At 49.0% G+C, this 16429-nt stretch overlaps 7 protein-coding genes across 7 annotated transcripts; 5 read left to right on the forward strand and 2 right to left on the reverse strand.

Moving 5' to 3' along the window:
* Positions 1-599, forward strand: arc3 (Actin-related protein 2/3 complex subunit; the record flags this gene model as incomplete). The annotated part of the gene is made up of 2 exons (XM_031149825.1): positions 1-210; positions 341-599. Coding segments are annotated over 2 exons (469 nt in total), but the record flags the coding sequence as incomplete, so codon positions are not given.
* A 216-nt stretch (positions 600-815) lies between these two features.
* On the reverse strand, positions 816-2617 carry trm6 (tRNA (adenine(58)-N(1))-methyltransferase non-catalytic subunit; the record flags this gene model as incomplete). The annotated part of the gene is made up of 2 exons (XM_031149826.1): positions 816-2451; positions 2532-2617. The coding sequence occupies 2 exons, from the start codon at positions 2615-2617 to the stop codon at positions 816-818; spliced, it is 1722 nt and encodes a 573-aa protein (XP_031006469.1).
* A 902-nt stretch (positions 2618-3519) lies between these two features.
* YPL191C (Ubiquitin carboxyl-terminal hydrolase) lies at positions 3520-6372 on the forward strand (the record flags this gene model as incomplete). The annotated part of the gene is made up of 2 exons (XM_031149827.1): positions 3520-3970; positions 4019-6372. The coding sequence occupies 2 exons, from the start codon at positions 3520-3522 to the stop codon at positions 6370-6372; spliced, it is 2805 nt and encodes a 934-aa protein (XP_031006468.1).
* A 450-nt stretch (positions 6373-6822) lies between these two features.
* orc5 (Origin recognition complex subunit) lies at positions 6823-8436 on the reverse strand (the record flags this gene model as incomplete). The annotated part of the gene is made up of 3 exons (XM_031149828.1): positions 6823-7779; positions 7837-8265; positions 8332-8436. The coding sequence occupies 3 exons, from the start codon at positions 8434-8436 to the stop codon at positions 6823-6825; spliced, it is 1491 nt and encodes a 496-aa protein (XP_031006471.1).
* Positions 8437-8951: 515 nt separating this feature from the next.
* On the forward strand, positions 8952-10237 carry UPC2_5 (Sterol uptake control protein; the record flags this gene model as incomplete). The annotated part of the gene is made up of 2 exons (XM_031149829.1): positions 8952-9029; positions 9077-10237. The coding sequence occupies 2 exons, from the start codon at positions 8952-8954 to the stop codon at positions 10235-10237; spliced, it is 1239 nt and encodes a 412-aa protein (XP_031006470.1).
* Positions 10238-12270: 2033 nt separating this feature from the next.
* Positions 12271-14221, forward strand: sdnE_3 (Cytochrome P450 monooxygenase; the record flags this gene model as incomplete). The annotated part of the gene is made up of 6 exons (XM_031149830.1): positions 12271-12523; positions 12598-12781; positions 12854-13124; positions 13181-13255; positions 13329-13936; positions 14050-14221. The coding sequence occupies 6 exons, from the start codon at positions 12271-12273 to the stop codon at positions 14219-14221; spliced, it is 1563 nt and encodes a 520-aa protein (XP_031006473.1).
* Positions 14222-15081: 860 nt separating this feature from the next.
* On the forward strand, positions 15082-16170 carry bglA (Beta-glucanase; the record flags this gene model as incomplete). The annotated part of the gene is made up of 1 exon (XM_031149831.1): positions 15082-16170. One exon carries the CDS (start codon positions 15082-15084, stop codon positions 16168-16170), a length of 1089 nt encoding a protein of 362 aa, XP_031006472.1.
* Between the last annotated feature and the right edge of the window lie 259 nt (positions 16171-16429).

Here is a 16429-nt window from a genome sequence, read left to right on the forward strand (position 1 = left end):
GCTGCCCCTCGACAGCAGCCTCGCGCCCCACGAATCGCCCGAGCCCGACTCAGAGTCCTACGATGCGCTGGACGAGGTGCTGAGCCTGTTCCGCGCGAATACGTTTTTCCGGAACTTCGAGATCCAGGGGCCTGCGGACCGGTTGCTGATTTATGGGATTCTGTGGGTGAGTGAGTGTTTGGGGAAGGTGAAGCCTAGTTATTCTGCAAGGTGCGTGGTATTTGATTTCGTTTCGTTAAATAAAGAAGACCTTTAGCCAGTTCGATTTAGGAATGAATTGGGAGAAAGTATGGGGTATGGGTTTGGTGCATGACAACTAATGCCTCGGGGGAAATTATAGGGAAGCACAGAAAGAAGTGCAGAACATTGCGCTTGATACAAATTTCTCGATTCCCGGCGAACCGGGATTTCCGCTGAATCAGATGTTTGCAGGGCCGGAGAATCGGCAGGAGGCTGAGACGCTGAGGCAGTATCTAGGGCAGGTTAGACAGGAGTTGGCGCAGAGGCTGTTGGCGAGGATGTATGAGGGGGGTGCGGAAAGGCCGAGTAAGTGGTGGTTGAGTTTCGCGAAGAGGCGGTTTATGGGAAAGCAGTTGTGAGGGGTGGAGGGCTTACTTTGCGGCTGTGGTGGTGGTGGGGCTTAGGACTGTGAATTGTGGACGGGGACTGATATGTAGGTGGATGGTTGGAGGTGGGATTAAGGAGTGGTATGAATACAGAAGAGAAGATATGTGGCGAAACAACGAGGTTCTGAGCTGCTACTGAATTACACTGGCACTGGCTCTAATTATCCAGAGATAGATGATACAAAAATCCTATAATCCCGCCATCTCTAAGTCTTCGCTTTTCACTTCCGTAGTATCCTGCGCCATTTCTGTATTAGATGTCTTCACCCCTTCCTCACCAACCATCTCTCCCTTCACAACCGCTCCCACCTTATCATCCCCCCTCTTCTTCCTCCCAAACTTCCCCCTAGCCTCCACTCTACCCTTCGCCGGGAGAACCCTAAACCCCGTGAAAAGATAGCCCTCCGCGCCCCCTTTCCCCGTCATCATAGGATGCGTGCGTCCCGGTAAAACCTGCCACTCCCTGATCCTAGCGCTTTGCACACTAGCATTGAGCACCAACGTCGGATTAAGCGGAAAGTCCTCATCGCCCTGCCATTCAACCCCCCTATCTTCGTCATCTAGCTCAGCGAAGGACGCTGGTGGTGCTTGGATGAATGCTGTGCGTCGGGATGTGGAGTACATGTCGGCGAGGGTGACGAGGGGTTCGATGGTGGGGGAGTAGATGGCTATACTTGCGCCGCCGCGGAGAAGGGGGAGCATGTGGCGGAGGATGGAGGAGGGGTCCATTGAGGATGCTACTGCAAGGCCGTCGAAGCCGCCGTTTAGTGTTGAGTTGACTATATGGGTGGTTCTTGTCCAGCGGCGGAGTTTGCGGTAGTAGGTTCCGCGTTTGGCGGATTTCATCTGGGAGAGTTCTTCGGGGGAAAGTGTCTCGATTTGGCTGCTGTATGTGGTGTCTTCAGATGGTTTGAGGAGTTGGAGCCAAGAGAGGGCGTGGAGGTGGTTGTTTAAGGGATGGGTGGGACAAGGCGGGGAGGTTGTGGTTGGGTCGTAGAGGAAGTATTTTAGGAGACTGAGGTTGGGTTGTGCGTTGTTGTGGACGAGCGTTATGGTGTTTGATGTTGCGGGCGGGGCTTCTTCTCTGTGGGGTCCTTCTGGTTTACCTTCCCAGTTGAAATCTGAGCTTGGGTGTAATATGCCCATTCGTTCGGCCATGGCTGCTACTAATAAACCACCTGTCTCGTCTACGACTAGCCATCGTCCGCCTTCTGTGTCTGGGAGAGATTCTGAGAAATGCACATTCGACCAACTTCCAATCAAGGATACCGCCTCGTTCCTCATTTCCAAGATTTTGTTCGCATCCTTCTCCGTCATCATCCAGTGCGTTAATAAGGGTACATCCAGTGGCAAGACAGTAAACCGTTTTAAATACTTCTTTGTTTTGAGCAACTTGTACTTTGCCAGCGAAAATGTAGTCTTCTGGTCAATGCCTGTATGCGATAACATGAGTTTCGCTATCAAGTCTTTTCCTGCACCTGTTCCTTCTCGTTTTAGGACTTCGATCTCTTCCATGGTAAGAGTCTGCCGCGCTGAATCATCGATTGTTTCACGGTTGGATCGTATAATGACTTCTCCATTCTCGGCAAGGAGCTCGAACTCAACTCCATCTCCACCTATCACGACTTTGTCTTCCGCCTCTTTGGGATTTGAGGCGGCATCTTCTTCGGCGATGGTGTCGGCGTGTATTTCTGAGGCGGGGACAATTCGCAGATCTGAGTCCTTCTGCCCCGCCCGACGGTCTAGCAGTTCGTACGTAAGATTATATGGTCGCTCGATAATGAGATTACTTGAGAATGTGCCATATTTGCCTAACGATACAATGCTACGGGATATTTAGCAATGCGACACACACGAGACGAGGAGAGAAGTAAGAAGCTGCTCACTCAGGCTCTAGTCACTCACGTATTCGGCACTATTTGAAGGAGTTTGAAAGAGTCGGAGGGAAGTCGAAGGACCACCCAAGCGTTTGGTGTAACCAGCGAATGCATTGTGTAAGGGAAAAAGGATTTGTCTATCGAGTCATGCTTTTGGTGCAGCAGGTGGGAGCGACAGCCTTGTGTAAAGATGGAAGTATTTTTCTCCACATTCCAGAATTTCTCAGCCTTCCGCTGATGGTACGTCTCGGTCGCCGTAGCTACTAATGCAATCGTTGGATGTGGCTGGGTACAGAAAGAGGCAAAGGGAGAGAAAGACGCGTAAGTCGATAACGTGGTCTCCAGATTTATACAGATACAGGTAACATGAAATAGCAGAGGATTTATCAGTCAACTCCTTCAGTGTTAGTGTTTTACGGCCCCAATGTATAATGTACTAGGCGGCGTGGGACATTATCAACTATAGTGAGAGGGCCGAGGGCCCTTTGTCTATCTAGCATGAGAGCGGAGCATTAGGTGCTTTTGTGGAGAAAGCCGTAAAAAACTGTAGGAGTTAATGGACGTATTAATTATAAGCTTTTATACCCAAAATTGGAAAGATTACATAGTTATAGTACTTCGTACCTAGGCCTAGGTATGTATCTGGCCACACGGTTATCGATACGAATACCACCAAGATGCGCTAGTATCAATGTACAGGGCAAGCAAGCCGGCCTACAGTAAGAAGCTTGTTTCCTTTGCTGCCTACCAGCTCCGCCTTCTTCTTTCAATCTTCAGTTCAAACCACAGTTTCCCTATATTCAATCCATTCCGAAGACTCATTGTGTGGAGCATCAACTTTGATTTACAATACCATGTGGACAACCTTCAACCAGCGACATCAGAGAATATAACCCACTCGGACTTTGTAACCCTTAATCGGCTTGGAGAGGAATCCTAGTCAACAGGGACAAAAAGCCGGTGGATTTCATGCAACACCTTCAAGTCTAGATAGTCTCCGGCTGAATTTAGTCAAAATGGTTACTCGAAAGCCAGTTCCTCAAAGAGACCAAACTCTGGCACCCACCACTGCTGCCCCACCATATCCCGTTACCCCAATCTCTACAAATGCCCCGAACGCATTCTCAATGCAAGACGCACGAGCCGAGCTTCGATCAGCTACAGATTCAGATGCCGGGAGTTCGAATGTCTGGAGCGAGGAAAGACATGATATGCAGCCAGCTGCTGAGAATACACATGATGCCGACAAGCCGCTTCCCGAAGCTTTGAGAGTTGGACCGCCTTCTACTCTGCAGAATAGTTCTCACGAATCTTTAAGACCGAGTACGGAAGGTACAAATCCATTTTTGCGGCGACAGGCAACGGGTTCAACAATAAATAGTGGAAAGGAGAGCAGTGCAGATGCTTGGGGTGAGAAACCCGCGGAGCCATCTAATCCTCCTCCACCGCCACCGCCTATTGATCATGGTATGTTAAGCACCTACCCACTTTAGAAAGCAAATCTAACATTCAGAGAAAATGTTCCTTCGCAAAAATTCTCGAACCTTTCAGTATCCGAACCATCATCGAATCCTTGGCAACCAGCCCTCGACCAGCAGAGCCGGACACACCCACCTCCTATACCACAATTGCAAAGAGAAGACTCGGGAAATGCAGCATGGTCTAGCTCCCAACGGCCCAGCCAAGCCCCCCAAATTCCTCCACTTGAGACGTTGCAACATGCAGATCTAATAAACTTGGATGAACCAGAATCCCCCGCTTGGGACGAAGAGGGATTTGATGACGAGTCTTCCCCGGTGCATGGAAAGCCGGCTCCCAGTGGACATGATGGGCAACCAATTGGAGATAGCCGAAACGTATGGGGTGAAATTTCAGGGGGGAAGGGCAAAGAGCCTGTTGCCAGTAACAGCCAATTCATAAGCGCCGGTGATCAAGGACAGTCTGGTGAAGGATGGGATTTTATTGATCATGATAATGCTGCATCCGGTGCCCAACAAAGCGGCATTGTGACAGCAGATGGAACAGAAACTCATGTCTCGGAGCTAGAAGCGCCGACTCTTCCTCCAAGGATATCACAAGAGCAACCACCAGCCCAGCCTCCACGCCCTATAATTACTACACAAAGCCCAAGTTCAAGCTCGGCCCTTGACCCAGGAACACCTGGTTCTGCTGTTCGAACGCAGAAAAGGGAGACTTACGAAATTAAGAAGATCACATGGCATGATGTTACCGCTGAAAAAAATCCAAGAGTTTCCCCCATCTTGGTACAGAATGCCAATGGTCCTTGCCCTCTTCTGGCCCTTGTCAATGCTCTATCTTTATCGACACCTGCCAACGTTGAAACGGCTTTGGTAGAAGCTCTGAGATCACGAGAGCAAGTCAGTTTGGGGTTGCTTCTTGATGTAGTATTTGACGAGCTCATGTCTGGGCGCCGTGGTGATGCCGCACAAGAGCTTCCTGATGTGAGCGATTTGTACAAATTCCTGCTTACCCTTCATACCGGTATGAATGTCAATCCTCGATTCCTCCCAGCCGCAGCTTCGCAATCGCCAAATGACCCTAGAAAATCCATGTCACATGTTCATCCAAGTGAACGAGAAGTATCGATCCCCGGTACTTTTGAGGATACTCGAGAAATGAAACTTTATAGCACCTTCTCGATTCCTCTGATACACGGCTGGCTACCAAAACAAGATTCCCCAGCACACATTGCCCTTTCAAGATCTGCAAAGTCTTATGAGGATGCTCAAAACCTCATGTTCCGAGAAGAGGAACTTGAAGATAAGATGGACAGAGAAGGTTTGAGTTTTGAAGAACAAGCAACCCTCGAGGATATTGCCACAATCAAAGCGTTCTTCTCGAGCAATGCAACACAGCTCACCCCTTCTGGTCTAGAAATCATCACGGCATCCTTAGCCCCAGGAGCAGTAGCAATTCTTTTTCGAAACGATCATTTCTCGACACTCTACCGACATCCAGATACCCTACAGCTGCTTCAGCTTGTAACTGACATGGGTTATGCAACCCACGAAGAAGTTGTTTGGGAATCACTAATCGATGTTACTGGAGAGAATGCCGAATTCTTCTCAGGAGACTTTAGACTCGTCGGAGGTGCGCCTGCCACACCTTCACAGTCCAATACTCATGAATCTGGTTCTGGCTGGACTACAGTTGCAGATCGCCAGAAAGGCTCTGAGCAAATCCCGAATCATCCACAACACCTAAGCACACCTAGTAGCTCGTCAAATCATTATGAGCCTGCACCACCTCAAAGCCCAAATACTGAACAAGAAGATCACGATCTAGCACTTGCTCTTCAACTTCAAGAAGAAGAAGAAGAGCGCCACCGCAATGAAGTCGCTCAAAGACGTCAAGCCGCAGAGCGTGACGCACGGCTTTCTCAACAGTACATTGAACAACAAGGGGTACAAAATAACAATGTACCCGTCCATACCCGCGGCGGGCGTGGAGGTCCAAACGGTGCCAGCATTCGCGGCGGAGCCAGGGGCGGGTTACGAAACACATCCACAGAGAACCGCCCCGCAATTCCACCCCGCCGTACCGGTACAGCACCGGCGCCGCCAGCCGACCCAGAAGCAGGAGTCGATGCACCGCCGCCTAGCTACGAACACGCTTCCCATCAAGCAGCTTACGTCCCGCCAGATTACCACCCCAGTCATCCCAATCAGCCTCCTAGGCGAACGAGCGCGTATTCTGCTACGAACCAGGGTATGCAGGGGAGTCCAGGTCCAGTAGGACAGAGGAGGCCGACGGCGGGTGGACCGGTTCTAGGGCGGAGAGGAACGGCGGGGAGTTCGTCGGGGCAGGAAGCCCCGGCAGGGAAGGAGAGAGATTGTGTTGTTATGTGAGTAGTTATAAATGATTGAATGAATGAATGAGCGAATGAGCGAGCGAGCGGCACTTTGAACTTGAATAGGCGGTTGGGTGGGACTGAGCCGGGCTAGGTGTTGGCAATAATGACGCAGGTTTGGTTGTATTTATAAACGAACGGCGATTAGGTGGGAAGCTATATACAATCCATGATTTTAGCCACGGCAATCCATGTTTATGACGGCTTATTAATTAGGTTACGTTAGTCAAATATACTACGGCCAAATATCAAAACGCAATTGATTTTAGCCTGGACGAGGTGGGGGGGTTTGGTGATCTGGACTTCTTGCATTTTTTCTTTCAGAGCGAGGTATGTATAGATATTGGGGAGCAGGAGAAAATGTTGCAACAAAGCTGAATTAGGTATTGTGTTCTTTTCGTGGCTGGTATAAAGTAGTATTAGGATCAGTATCAAATATCTCGTGCAATTAATCAGCAAGATAATCCTCCGCCTCGACGCCTACACTCCTCGCCACGCCCCTCACTACTTCCCAGCCAACAGCAACTCTATACCTGCACGCGCCATCCATGGTATCGCCCGCGTTCTGCGCGCCCATCTTGACAAGCAAGCGCAGACTCGCGAGCGTGGCGATGGCCATCTGTATATCCGCACTGCCATTCTGCCTCTCCCTCTTTCTGTCATTTCCAAGTCCATGTCTTCCTCTTGAGTCTGCATCGTCTTTTATACAGTGGAAGATGGCTAGCATGCGTTCGAGCACGAAGGCTTGGGGGCCGAGGAGTTTGCGGGAGATGGTGCGGCGTTTCGTGGTGGAGGAGCGGGAGAGCGCGGTTCCGCCGCCCTTTTTGCGGCGTTTTGAAGACGCGGATTTCATGAAGTGGACGGTGTCGAAGCGGGACGGGTTGAAGGATGCGAGGTAGGAGGCTACGAGGAGGAGGCGGGAGTAGTAGGGGAGCTGGGCTGCTATGCCTTGGTATTTGCCCTTACTCTCATTGCCTGGCTGTACTAGAGCTCCAGATTTGGCGAATGGTGGTTCCGATATAATTCCTGGGATGAGGACTGATTCATTTTGGAATAGGGAGCGGTTTGCTACGAGGAGACGACCGAATGGGGTAGCGGATAGCTGGCCGTCGAGGATGGGCTTTATAAAGCGGGGCCAGAGACGCAGACTAATGGAGCGGCAGGAGAGGATGTCGCGGCCTGAGTGCTTGGATAAGGAGTCGTAGACTGCGGAGGTGAAGCGGGACCAGGTTTCTTGTGTTTCTTTTGCGCCGCTTGGGAGTTGGGGGGTTGGGGAAGTAGATGAGAGGATTTGGAGTAGTTCAGGCTTGGTGTAAGAGGGGAAGTGGATGTGTGGGACACCAGGGAGGTGGAGGAAGTTGGGTCGAGGGGCTGTGACGATGTAGAGGGTTGTGAGTTTTGGTATCTGGGTTATTGCGGTTAGAATTTATTGTCAATATACCTGGCTTGGGGAGGGACTTACGATTTCTCCTAGTCTTGCTAAACCCGGGAGCAGAGTCGGCGGAGCCTCCCTTTGGTGATCTATACCATCAAAAACCAGGACTATTCTATAATTTGTGGCCCCTTTATCTGAAATTCTCCGGCCCTCCAACATCCGACCCAGCTCAACAACCAACTGTGCAACATTTTCACATCGACCCACGTTGCCCTCCCAATTTACAGCTTTTGCTACTGTCCCCACAGTTTGCTCGAGCAAATGTCTTCCAGTTATACATTCTGCGCTCTTTATAACAGCATACCGTAATTGCTCGAGGGGCACATCAGAATCTCCGTTGACCAAGCTGTTGTCGGACTCGGTGGAGAGCCTTTGTAAAAGTGCTTTCGCAATGGCGCTTTTACCAGTAGCCTCAAGACCATACAGCACAATGTTCCTGCTCGGGGCTCCTCTTATCTAATTGGCAAAGTGTTAGTTCTGCCTCTCAAAGCTTGGTCCAGGACACGCCATGGAGATACTTACTGCGAGCAGAGTTGCCAGAGAGCGGATCTGCTGTTCCCGACAAGGAAATTGAGAAGCAAGGGAGGTCAACATAACCTCGCTCGGCAAGGAGAACATTGAGGCCATTATGAGAATATATGTCTCCTTTTGCTGGTCGAAGTTCTTGGAGTCGCGTCTTGCTTTTCGGGGAGACGTGACGGTAGCCGCGCGCTAAACATATACGATCTCTAAATATACTCGTACTCATAAACCCTGAACGATTACGTAATCTACATACACCACTCTTCATGTTGTGGAATGATTTTCTCGTAAAACTTCCTTCACTTGTGTATAGATATGGATATATGCCGTATTATAAAACGCATATCAGCAATAATTGAACATTTTCAAGGTCTTTACAAAGGCCTAGCATAGTCCGATAACCCTACGTATTCGCTAGATACATCGACAGCAGCACAGTACGAGGTGACATCTCTTGAAGCTTGAATGGCCTCAAATTATGTATTTGGTGGTATCTATGGCTCTAGCTGTAGCTAGAATCGGTCCAAATCTGTCCTAGTTCAGCCCGTATTATACTTCAGCTGAACATCGCCTACGCGTACATCCTCGCATCTTCAAAACAACTTTTCCCCGCATCAGCCATGACAGCTTTTGTTTCCAAAAGACCTCATAAGAAGTCAAGAGGGGGTTGCAAAACTTGCAAAACCAGAAAAGTCAAGGTACATCCGTTTGAATCATAGAACTCTCAGTCATTGACCATTCCAAGTGCGACGAAGCTCAACCGAAATGCAGCTTCTGCGAGAAGAGAGATCTCAAATGCGTATATATCTACAAATCTGCAGCATCGCTCTCTAATTCCGCATCAATCCCGTCGTTCTCCTCTGAAAATGATAGCCCTTTTTCTGCCTCTCCCGTTAGGGGTGAACAAACAGACATTGAGCTTGTCCCTCGATCATGGTCATTGAGCCCTGCTCCATCCTTCCAAAGCATGTCCACATCGAGCTTTATGTCACGCAACGATTTAAGACTGATGCATCACTGGTCAACCATCACTTGGAACACGATAAATGTCACTGACCAGGCTGATGGTGTCCTACTTCTGCATGCACCTCAACTCGGATTCGGCAATGAGTTCCTCTTGAATTGCATCCTTGGCATCTCTTCTTTCCACATGGAACACCTTATTCCAAATTGCCCCGAGATAAATCTGATCAAACAGCAGACTTCTCTCTATCGGGTCCGAGCCTTGAACAGCTTCCGTGAGAACCTGGGCAACCTCCATCTGTCATTAGAAAATTGGGAGGCGTCTTTGCTCACATCAATTTTGCTCGTCGTTCTATGCTCAAAGGACTATGTTAGCACGGACGGGGATCTCGCAGTCGTCAACTGGATCGTGCTTTACCGCGGACTTGCTTCAGTCATAATGATGCGGTCCTATGCAGATGTTCAAAAATTGAATGTCGCCCCTATTTTCAAACGAGAGTTAACGTCCCTGCGAACCGTACCTGTTGTCCCGCAAATTTTGATCGACATGGTTGAGAAAATCAACCCTCTGGACTCGGACTTTGAATATCTCGAATGGTATTGCAAAGCCATTGATGTTCTTGGTATTCTCTATGCCGGTCTCCGTCAGGATGGCCTCACTCCTCCTCTTTTCGTACGCATAATATCATGGCCATCCTTCCTATCTGAGGAATTTTCCCGCTGCGCGCAGGAAAAACGTCCGAGATCCCTTATTATATTGGCATACTATTTGGTATTTACGAAGTTGGTTAATGGCTTGTGGTGGCTCGATGGATCATCGAACGCTCAAATTAATGCCATAGTAAAGATGATCGGTCCGGAGTGGCTGGTGTATATGCGTCTTCCACTCGAAGCTACATACCTAAACAAACCCGAAGAAATTACCGGCCTCCTATTGAGGTGACGGGCAAACTAGGCCAGCCTATGGCATGGGGTACGACCTATTTTTGAAGGCGCTCTTCAAGTTCCTCGAGCTCAAACACATTCTACGAAACCGTGCACAGAGTCAGAATAGACACCAACTTCGACCCTTGAATAATGATGAGATTTACATTATTCCCACTCCTGGTATATCGGATCGAGACATTGTCAGCAAGCAACAACACATTGGCGTGCTGGGGGAGACGATGTATGCGTGCGAGAGCGCATGATCTCCCGAAATTTCTTCCCTGGAGGCCTGAAAATAGAGACGAGTTAGATGCTGAAATTGGTCACGTTCCTTCACGGCTGTTCTCTAGTCTATTAATTGCTCCTATACAGACTCATCAGGCTCGGGATCATCGTCGTTTCAGACATCTCTCAACGGTCTCACTTGGATACGATAGAGCTCAAAACTCGTTACTTGATTCTACCGGTACTCTAATGTTACGACCCAGAGGCATCGACGGTAAGCTAGCTACATGAAAGTATATCTCACCATCGTCCAACGTAGGACATGTTGAATACTTAGAAAATTCCCCACAGTTCCTCAATCCAAAACGGATGTACCGCGAGTTCTTATCAGTCAAGTACCCAAGCGTGAAGCCCACTCTTCTGACATAGCATCAGTAACATCTTTCATCGTCTTGGGGATGTTTAGTGGAGATCTTTCTATCGCTCTCAATTCGCCCGATACCAACTTCATCACCTGAAGTAGGATCTTGCATCCCAGTCGCTTTTCTTCTGCCTCGAACATCTCTTTAGCGTCACTCGGAGTGGATTCGCTATACCATGGTCCTTGCTGAACGCTCTTGAAGAACTCAGTCAAGTCGATGAATTGCCTCTGGAAGAAGTCGCCCATAATGAAACTGCCAAATAATACAATTAAGAGTGTCTTCTTGTCTTCATACGTCGGCACCACCACCCACTCCTGGTTCATATCCATGAATCGGGATGCGGCATCGGTGAAAAGCTTGTAATCCATTCCATGCCATACTTCAGTGTCGGGCTCGGCGGATGAAAGGATTTTGAGGGCAGCTGAATTGAATGAAGGGATATTTGCTTCTGTAAGGGAGGGGGAACATTAGCCTTGTTACTTTGCCAAAGCTCGTGGAACAGACCATCTGATTTGATAGTATTCAATCTAGAATGTTCAGGTCCTGTTGAAAATTCACTGGAGAACAGACCGTTGTTTCTCACACCAGCTGCGTTCAACCTGGATATCCCCATTCATCCGATCCTCAGCTCTTCCACCATCGGTTGTCGTGTATGCGGGAATGGCACTGCTCGTCATCTCTTGGATGCCAAGTTCCCCAAGTTTGGAGAGCGCATCATCAACTGAGTTGTCAGTTACAGTGCTAGGAATAGCAGCAGCCGGCCCTGGCCTTTGACGAGGCTCGATAGTGCTGCTTTCTGTGGTGGCAGGCGTGCCAGATATCTCGGCATAGTCTTGTGTTGACTCGGCTGCGCACTTCTGATTCACCTCCATAGTGCTATTGTCTTCTTCGCGGTCATTCATATTTGCTTTAGTTTGCGGTATCTCGGATTTGCTAGTGTTTGGGGTTCCAAAGTAGTAAAGCTTGATGTGGGAATGCAATTGATGTAGCGAAGGGCATGCATGGTGCAGGTCAGAATCAATTCACAACTTCCGAATATGTCGATTTGATTTCTGATTCATTCTTGCTTAAGAGTTAATTCACAAATTCTGGGCCTGTGAACTCGCTTTTTAATTCACTTGCTTAAAGTTCTTTCATAACTCCCAAGCCTGTCGATTTGATTTTTGATTCACTTGCTTTTAGCAACTCACTCGCTTACTCGCAGAGAAGGTGCAACTGGCGATTACGTAATGGGTTGTATTGTAAAAGCCATAAGTATTTCTTATGGCCTTTCACTTTATGGTCACACCTCCGTAACCCTGGCACCCTGCATGCATTGTGTTCTCTCGTCTTCAACCTCAGCTTCACGCAACTCAACTGATCAAGTTGAACAAGTGATTGTGCCAGACAGAGCTATCTCACCATGACCTTATCATCTGTCACCCGTGACCTCAAGTCGTCGCTGTCCTTTTCCTGGACCTCTTGTGCTATCACAGCTCTTGGGGCATGGATTCTGGGACTTGCCACGCTTGCAGTCTACCGTCTCTACCTCAGTCCTCTATCCAAATTCCCAGGCCCGAAATTGGCAGCTCTTTCAAAATGGTACGAAGCTTACTACGAACTTGTCCGTATTGGCAAATTCTCCCGCGAGATTGACAGAATGCACGACGTCTATGGTAAGAGCTTGAACTCCGTAGCATGTTCCAGTACTTCAATCGGACCATACTTTAATAGCTTATATATCTACTAGGTCCTATTGTCCGAGTAACACCCTACGAAGTTCACATCAAGGACAGCCAGTTCTACAATGGATTCTACGGGTATCGCGATATCGAAAAACACGGCTGGGATGTGAAGATAGGCAACGGAAACTCCATCTTGACCACAGTCCATAGCGATGTTCATCGTCGTCGTCGTGCAGCTCTGAATCCAATGTAAGTTTCGACTCTCCTTCATTAGCTCTCCTAGGCCCAGCCCAGACGTCGCTGACCTAAGTATGTCTCTAGGTTCTCAAGACGATCAGTCATGAATTTGGTACCGGTTATACACGAAAAACTCGAGCTCCTCTGCAAACAATTTGATGAATATGTAGAAAGTCACAAACCGGTTAATTTAACTAAGGCATTTCCTGCTCTGACGGGCGATATCATGATGGAGTACTTTTTCGGCTTTACATACAGTCATGTCGAGTCCCCTGGATTCTTGTCGTTCCATGAAGCATACCTGGGGTTTATATCATCTGGCCACATTGCAACACAATTTCCCTGGTTCCTTCCTGTAAGTATGGCTGAGCTTAACTGAGCTTCATGATGAGACTGCTAACAAACAATCAGCTCATGGACTCTATTCCCGACTCAATTGTCATGAGATTCTTCCCACTGCTATCAAGCCTGATTCGGTTAAAACAGGTAAACTATTGAACTCCATCCACCTCACTCTCTGCATCCTCAAGGAGTCAAAGCCTAACCCACACATCCTCAGGACCAATGGAATCTGGTAGGACGCTCTATCAAGGGCGAAACTACCAACGAAAGCTCTCGTCATACGATAATCGACCATATGCTCCAAAGCGACCTCCCGCCCTCGGACTTAACCCAAAAACGCATCACCGACGAAGCACAAGTCATAATGGCAGCCGGCGTTGAAACAAGCTCCATCTGCCTGGCCGTCGGCACATTCCACATCGTCAACACGCCCCACATCGCCACGCGTCTCCACAAGGAGCTCGTGCACGCCTTCCCACCCAACAATGCCAATCGCCGGTACATCCCCGAACTTCTCGAACTCGAGAAACTGCCCTATCTCAAAGCGTGTATCCAGGAAGCACTCAGGCTGTCGTACGGCATATCCTCGCGCAATCCGCGGGTTTACGCTGATAGGGAGCTGAGGTACAAGGAGTGGACTATCCCAGCTGGCACCCAGGTCGCGATGACCGCTGTTGATGTCTGTCATGATGAGGCTATCTTTCCGGATTCGCATTCCTTTATCCCTGAGCGATGGCTGGAAAATTCGAAGACGCACGATGGTGAGTCTCTTGAGCACTATCTGGTTACGTTTGGTCGTGGCCCCAGATCGTGTATTGGAATCAAGTAAGTTCAGTTCAGTCCAGTTCTTTCTTTCATCCATTCTTTTCTATCCATCTACCTTGATCCATATCTGCAACGTCTGGGAGAAACAGATGACTGATTCTTCTGGGTAATAGCGTTGCTTTGAGTGAGATCACCATGACACTGGGCACCATGTTCCGTTGGTACAAACTCGACTTGTACGAATCGGACATCACGGATGTTCGATACGAGCATGACTGGCATTTGCCCGTCCCTCGATTGGACAGCCTAGGCCTCCGACTCACTATGACCAAAGTTGACAATTGACAATTAGTTCATTGATGTTTGCGAAGCGCGATGCGGAAGAATGAGATATGGTACTGTGGTGTGGTGGGGAGACGTCGCTGTCGCTTTTCGCTTTTGTCTTGACGTAGGATCACATACATGAATTGCTAGACCTGTATTATGAGATCTTCGAGTTCTGAATTAGCTCAGCAAGGCACGGAATACTACACCTTCTTTTCGCGACCACCTTCTTACTGTGACGCCTTGTTTGTTTGTTGTTTGTGGTTTGTTTATGCCAGCTTCGTGCCATAGGGACGCACATCCACTCCTATTTAGCCCCTCGATAGTACCATACTCCATACTCTCTTGACTTGTTTCAGTATTACTTTGTTCAATACTACATCATCTCAGTAACATGATACTCCACCTCTATGAACTAACTCATGTCAATTATGCACTATACCCGTAGTTTTCACAAAAACTTCAACTTCCACTCCGACGTCTACACGCCCTCCTTAATGAAACTCTTCATCACAACTTAATGTTCCCTCTAGCTTCTCGTCGGGTAGGTTTGAGAATACGGGTAGGCCAGCTGCTGTTAAAGAATTGGTTCGATATAGCTTTCCAATATTGTAAGCTTTGAGTGCTGGTTGTAAAAGTTACTTACATACCCAGGTAGGATAGTAGCCGGTAGCCCCTATTTGCTAGCCGAGGGTGCTTATCGCTGGAAGTTTAGTGACGGAAGGCTAAATCTAGCCTGAAATTATAGTGGATACTCCCTGGAAATTAGTGGGTGGAGTAATATGAAGCCTGTGATTATGTCAGCCTTGCAACGCCACCGACATCAACTTCAGCCTTGTCTTGCATTACCCTCGTCAACACCACAAGAATCACCACCCACCATGTCTTTTCTCGAGGGCTTGCTCAATAAAGGCAAGGCCAAGCTCAAGGAGTTGAGTGATAGCCATCCACCTTCACAATCATATCCCGGGAATCAATCACACCAAGGCTACAATCAACCACCTCAAGGTTACAACCAGCAGCCTCAATATTACGCTCCCCAATCCCAATATCAGAACTACCCACCACAGCAACAATTCAGCCCACCACCGCCAGAATACAACAACCTCCCTCCTCCTCCAATACCGAGTTCCACCAGGCCCGGCAGTACAAGTACACCGCCAATTCCCTCCTCCACACGTCCCACACCCACCCCGTCTCAAAGTGCCCCCTACTGGCAACCGACCTTCAACCCCTCCATCCCCATCTCTCAGCTCTTCCAACAAGAAACAGGCGCCCACGGCTGGGGCAACAACGAAGTGCAAAACTACACCGCCGATGCGCACAACTGCTTCTTCACCCCCAATAACCAGCTCGTCCTCCGCGGCATCGTCAGCTCCAACAAACACACCTCCGCGCGCCTCGTCTCGCACCAAAAGCTCGGCCGACAACGAGGCTGCTTAAGCGCTACCCTGAAAGCGCCCTGCGCAGCCGGCATCTGGCCCGCGTTCTGGCTGCTGCCCGCGGCGCCTTTCGCGTGGCCGAATGATGGCGAGATCGACATCTTCGAGAGCTGGAATGGGGATTGCGTGAACCATTCTTGTCTGCACTGGGGGCATTACAACGGAGAGGATTGGAATAAGCACCGCGTGTGGGAGACGCCGATCTTCGATATGCCGCATCGCGAGGTGCGCGTAGCGTTGGCCTGGGCGCAGGATGAGGATCGGGATGGTGCCGGGGGGAAGCTGGTGTGGTATTTGGATGGGATGGCTGTGATGAAGGCGCCGATTTCCGAGGGCATGAGGCGCTTGAGCGATTGGAAGGTTATTATTAATGTGGCGATGGGTGGGAATGTTTGTGGGGGGCGGTTACCGGTAGATGGGACTTATGATTTTGTGGTGAGGGACTTGGCGTTTTACGACGCTCCGGTAGGAGGGTGGGATGGGTTTGAGAGGGATTTCTTGAATACCAGGGAGGGAAAGACTATGTGAAGATCAATCTAAGTGAAATGTTCGAATCCAGCCATACCCTTCTAACATACAAGCGTATTAAACCAGTGGAGCGGGAAGGAAAGAAGAAATTTGCTTGGAGAGCCATTTTATAGCAAACGAGGAAGTACAGTAGCAGCTTCATTGGTCTCTGGCCAGTTTTGAGGAACTATTCATACATTCATACACTCATACGTCTAATCTAATCTAAACCGTCTCGCCTGCTTGCTTGCTTATTCGCTATTTTTAGGTATCATGCACG

The sequence above is a fragment of the Lachnellula hyalina genome, assembly GCF_007821495.1.
Source record: "Lachnellula hyalina strain CBS 185.66 chromosome Unknown contig00044, whole genome shotgun sequence".
Lineage (NCBI taxonomy): Eukaryota > Fungi > Ascomycota > Leotiomycetes > Helotiales > Lachnaceae > Lachnellula > Lachnellula hyalina.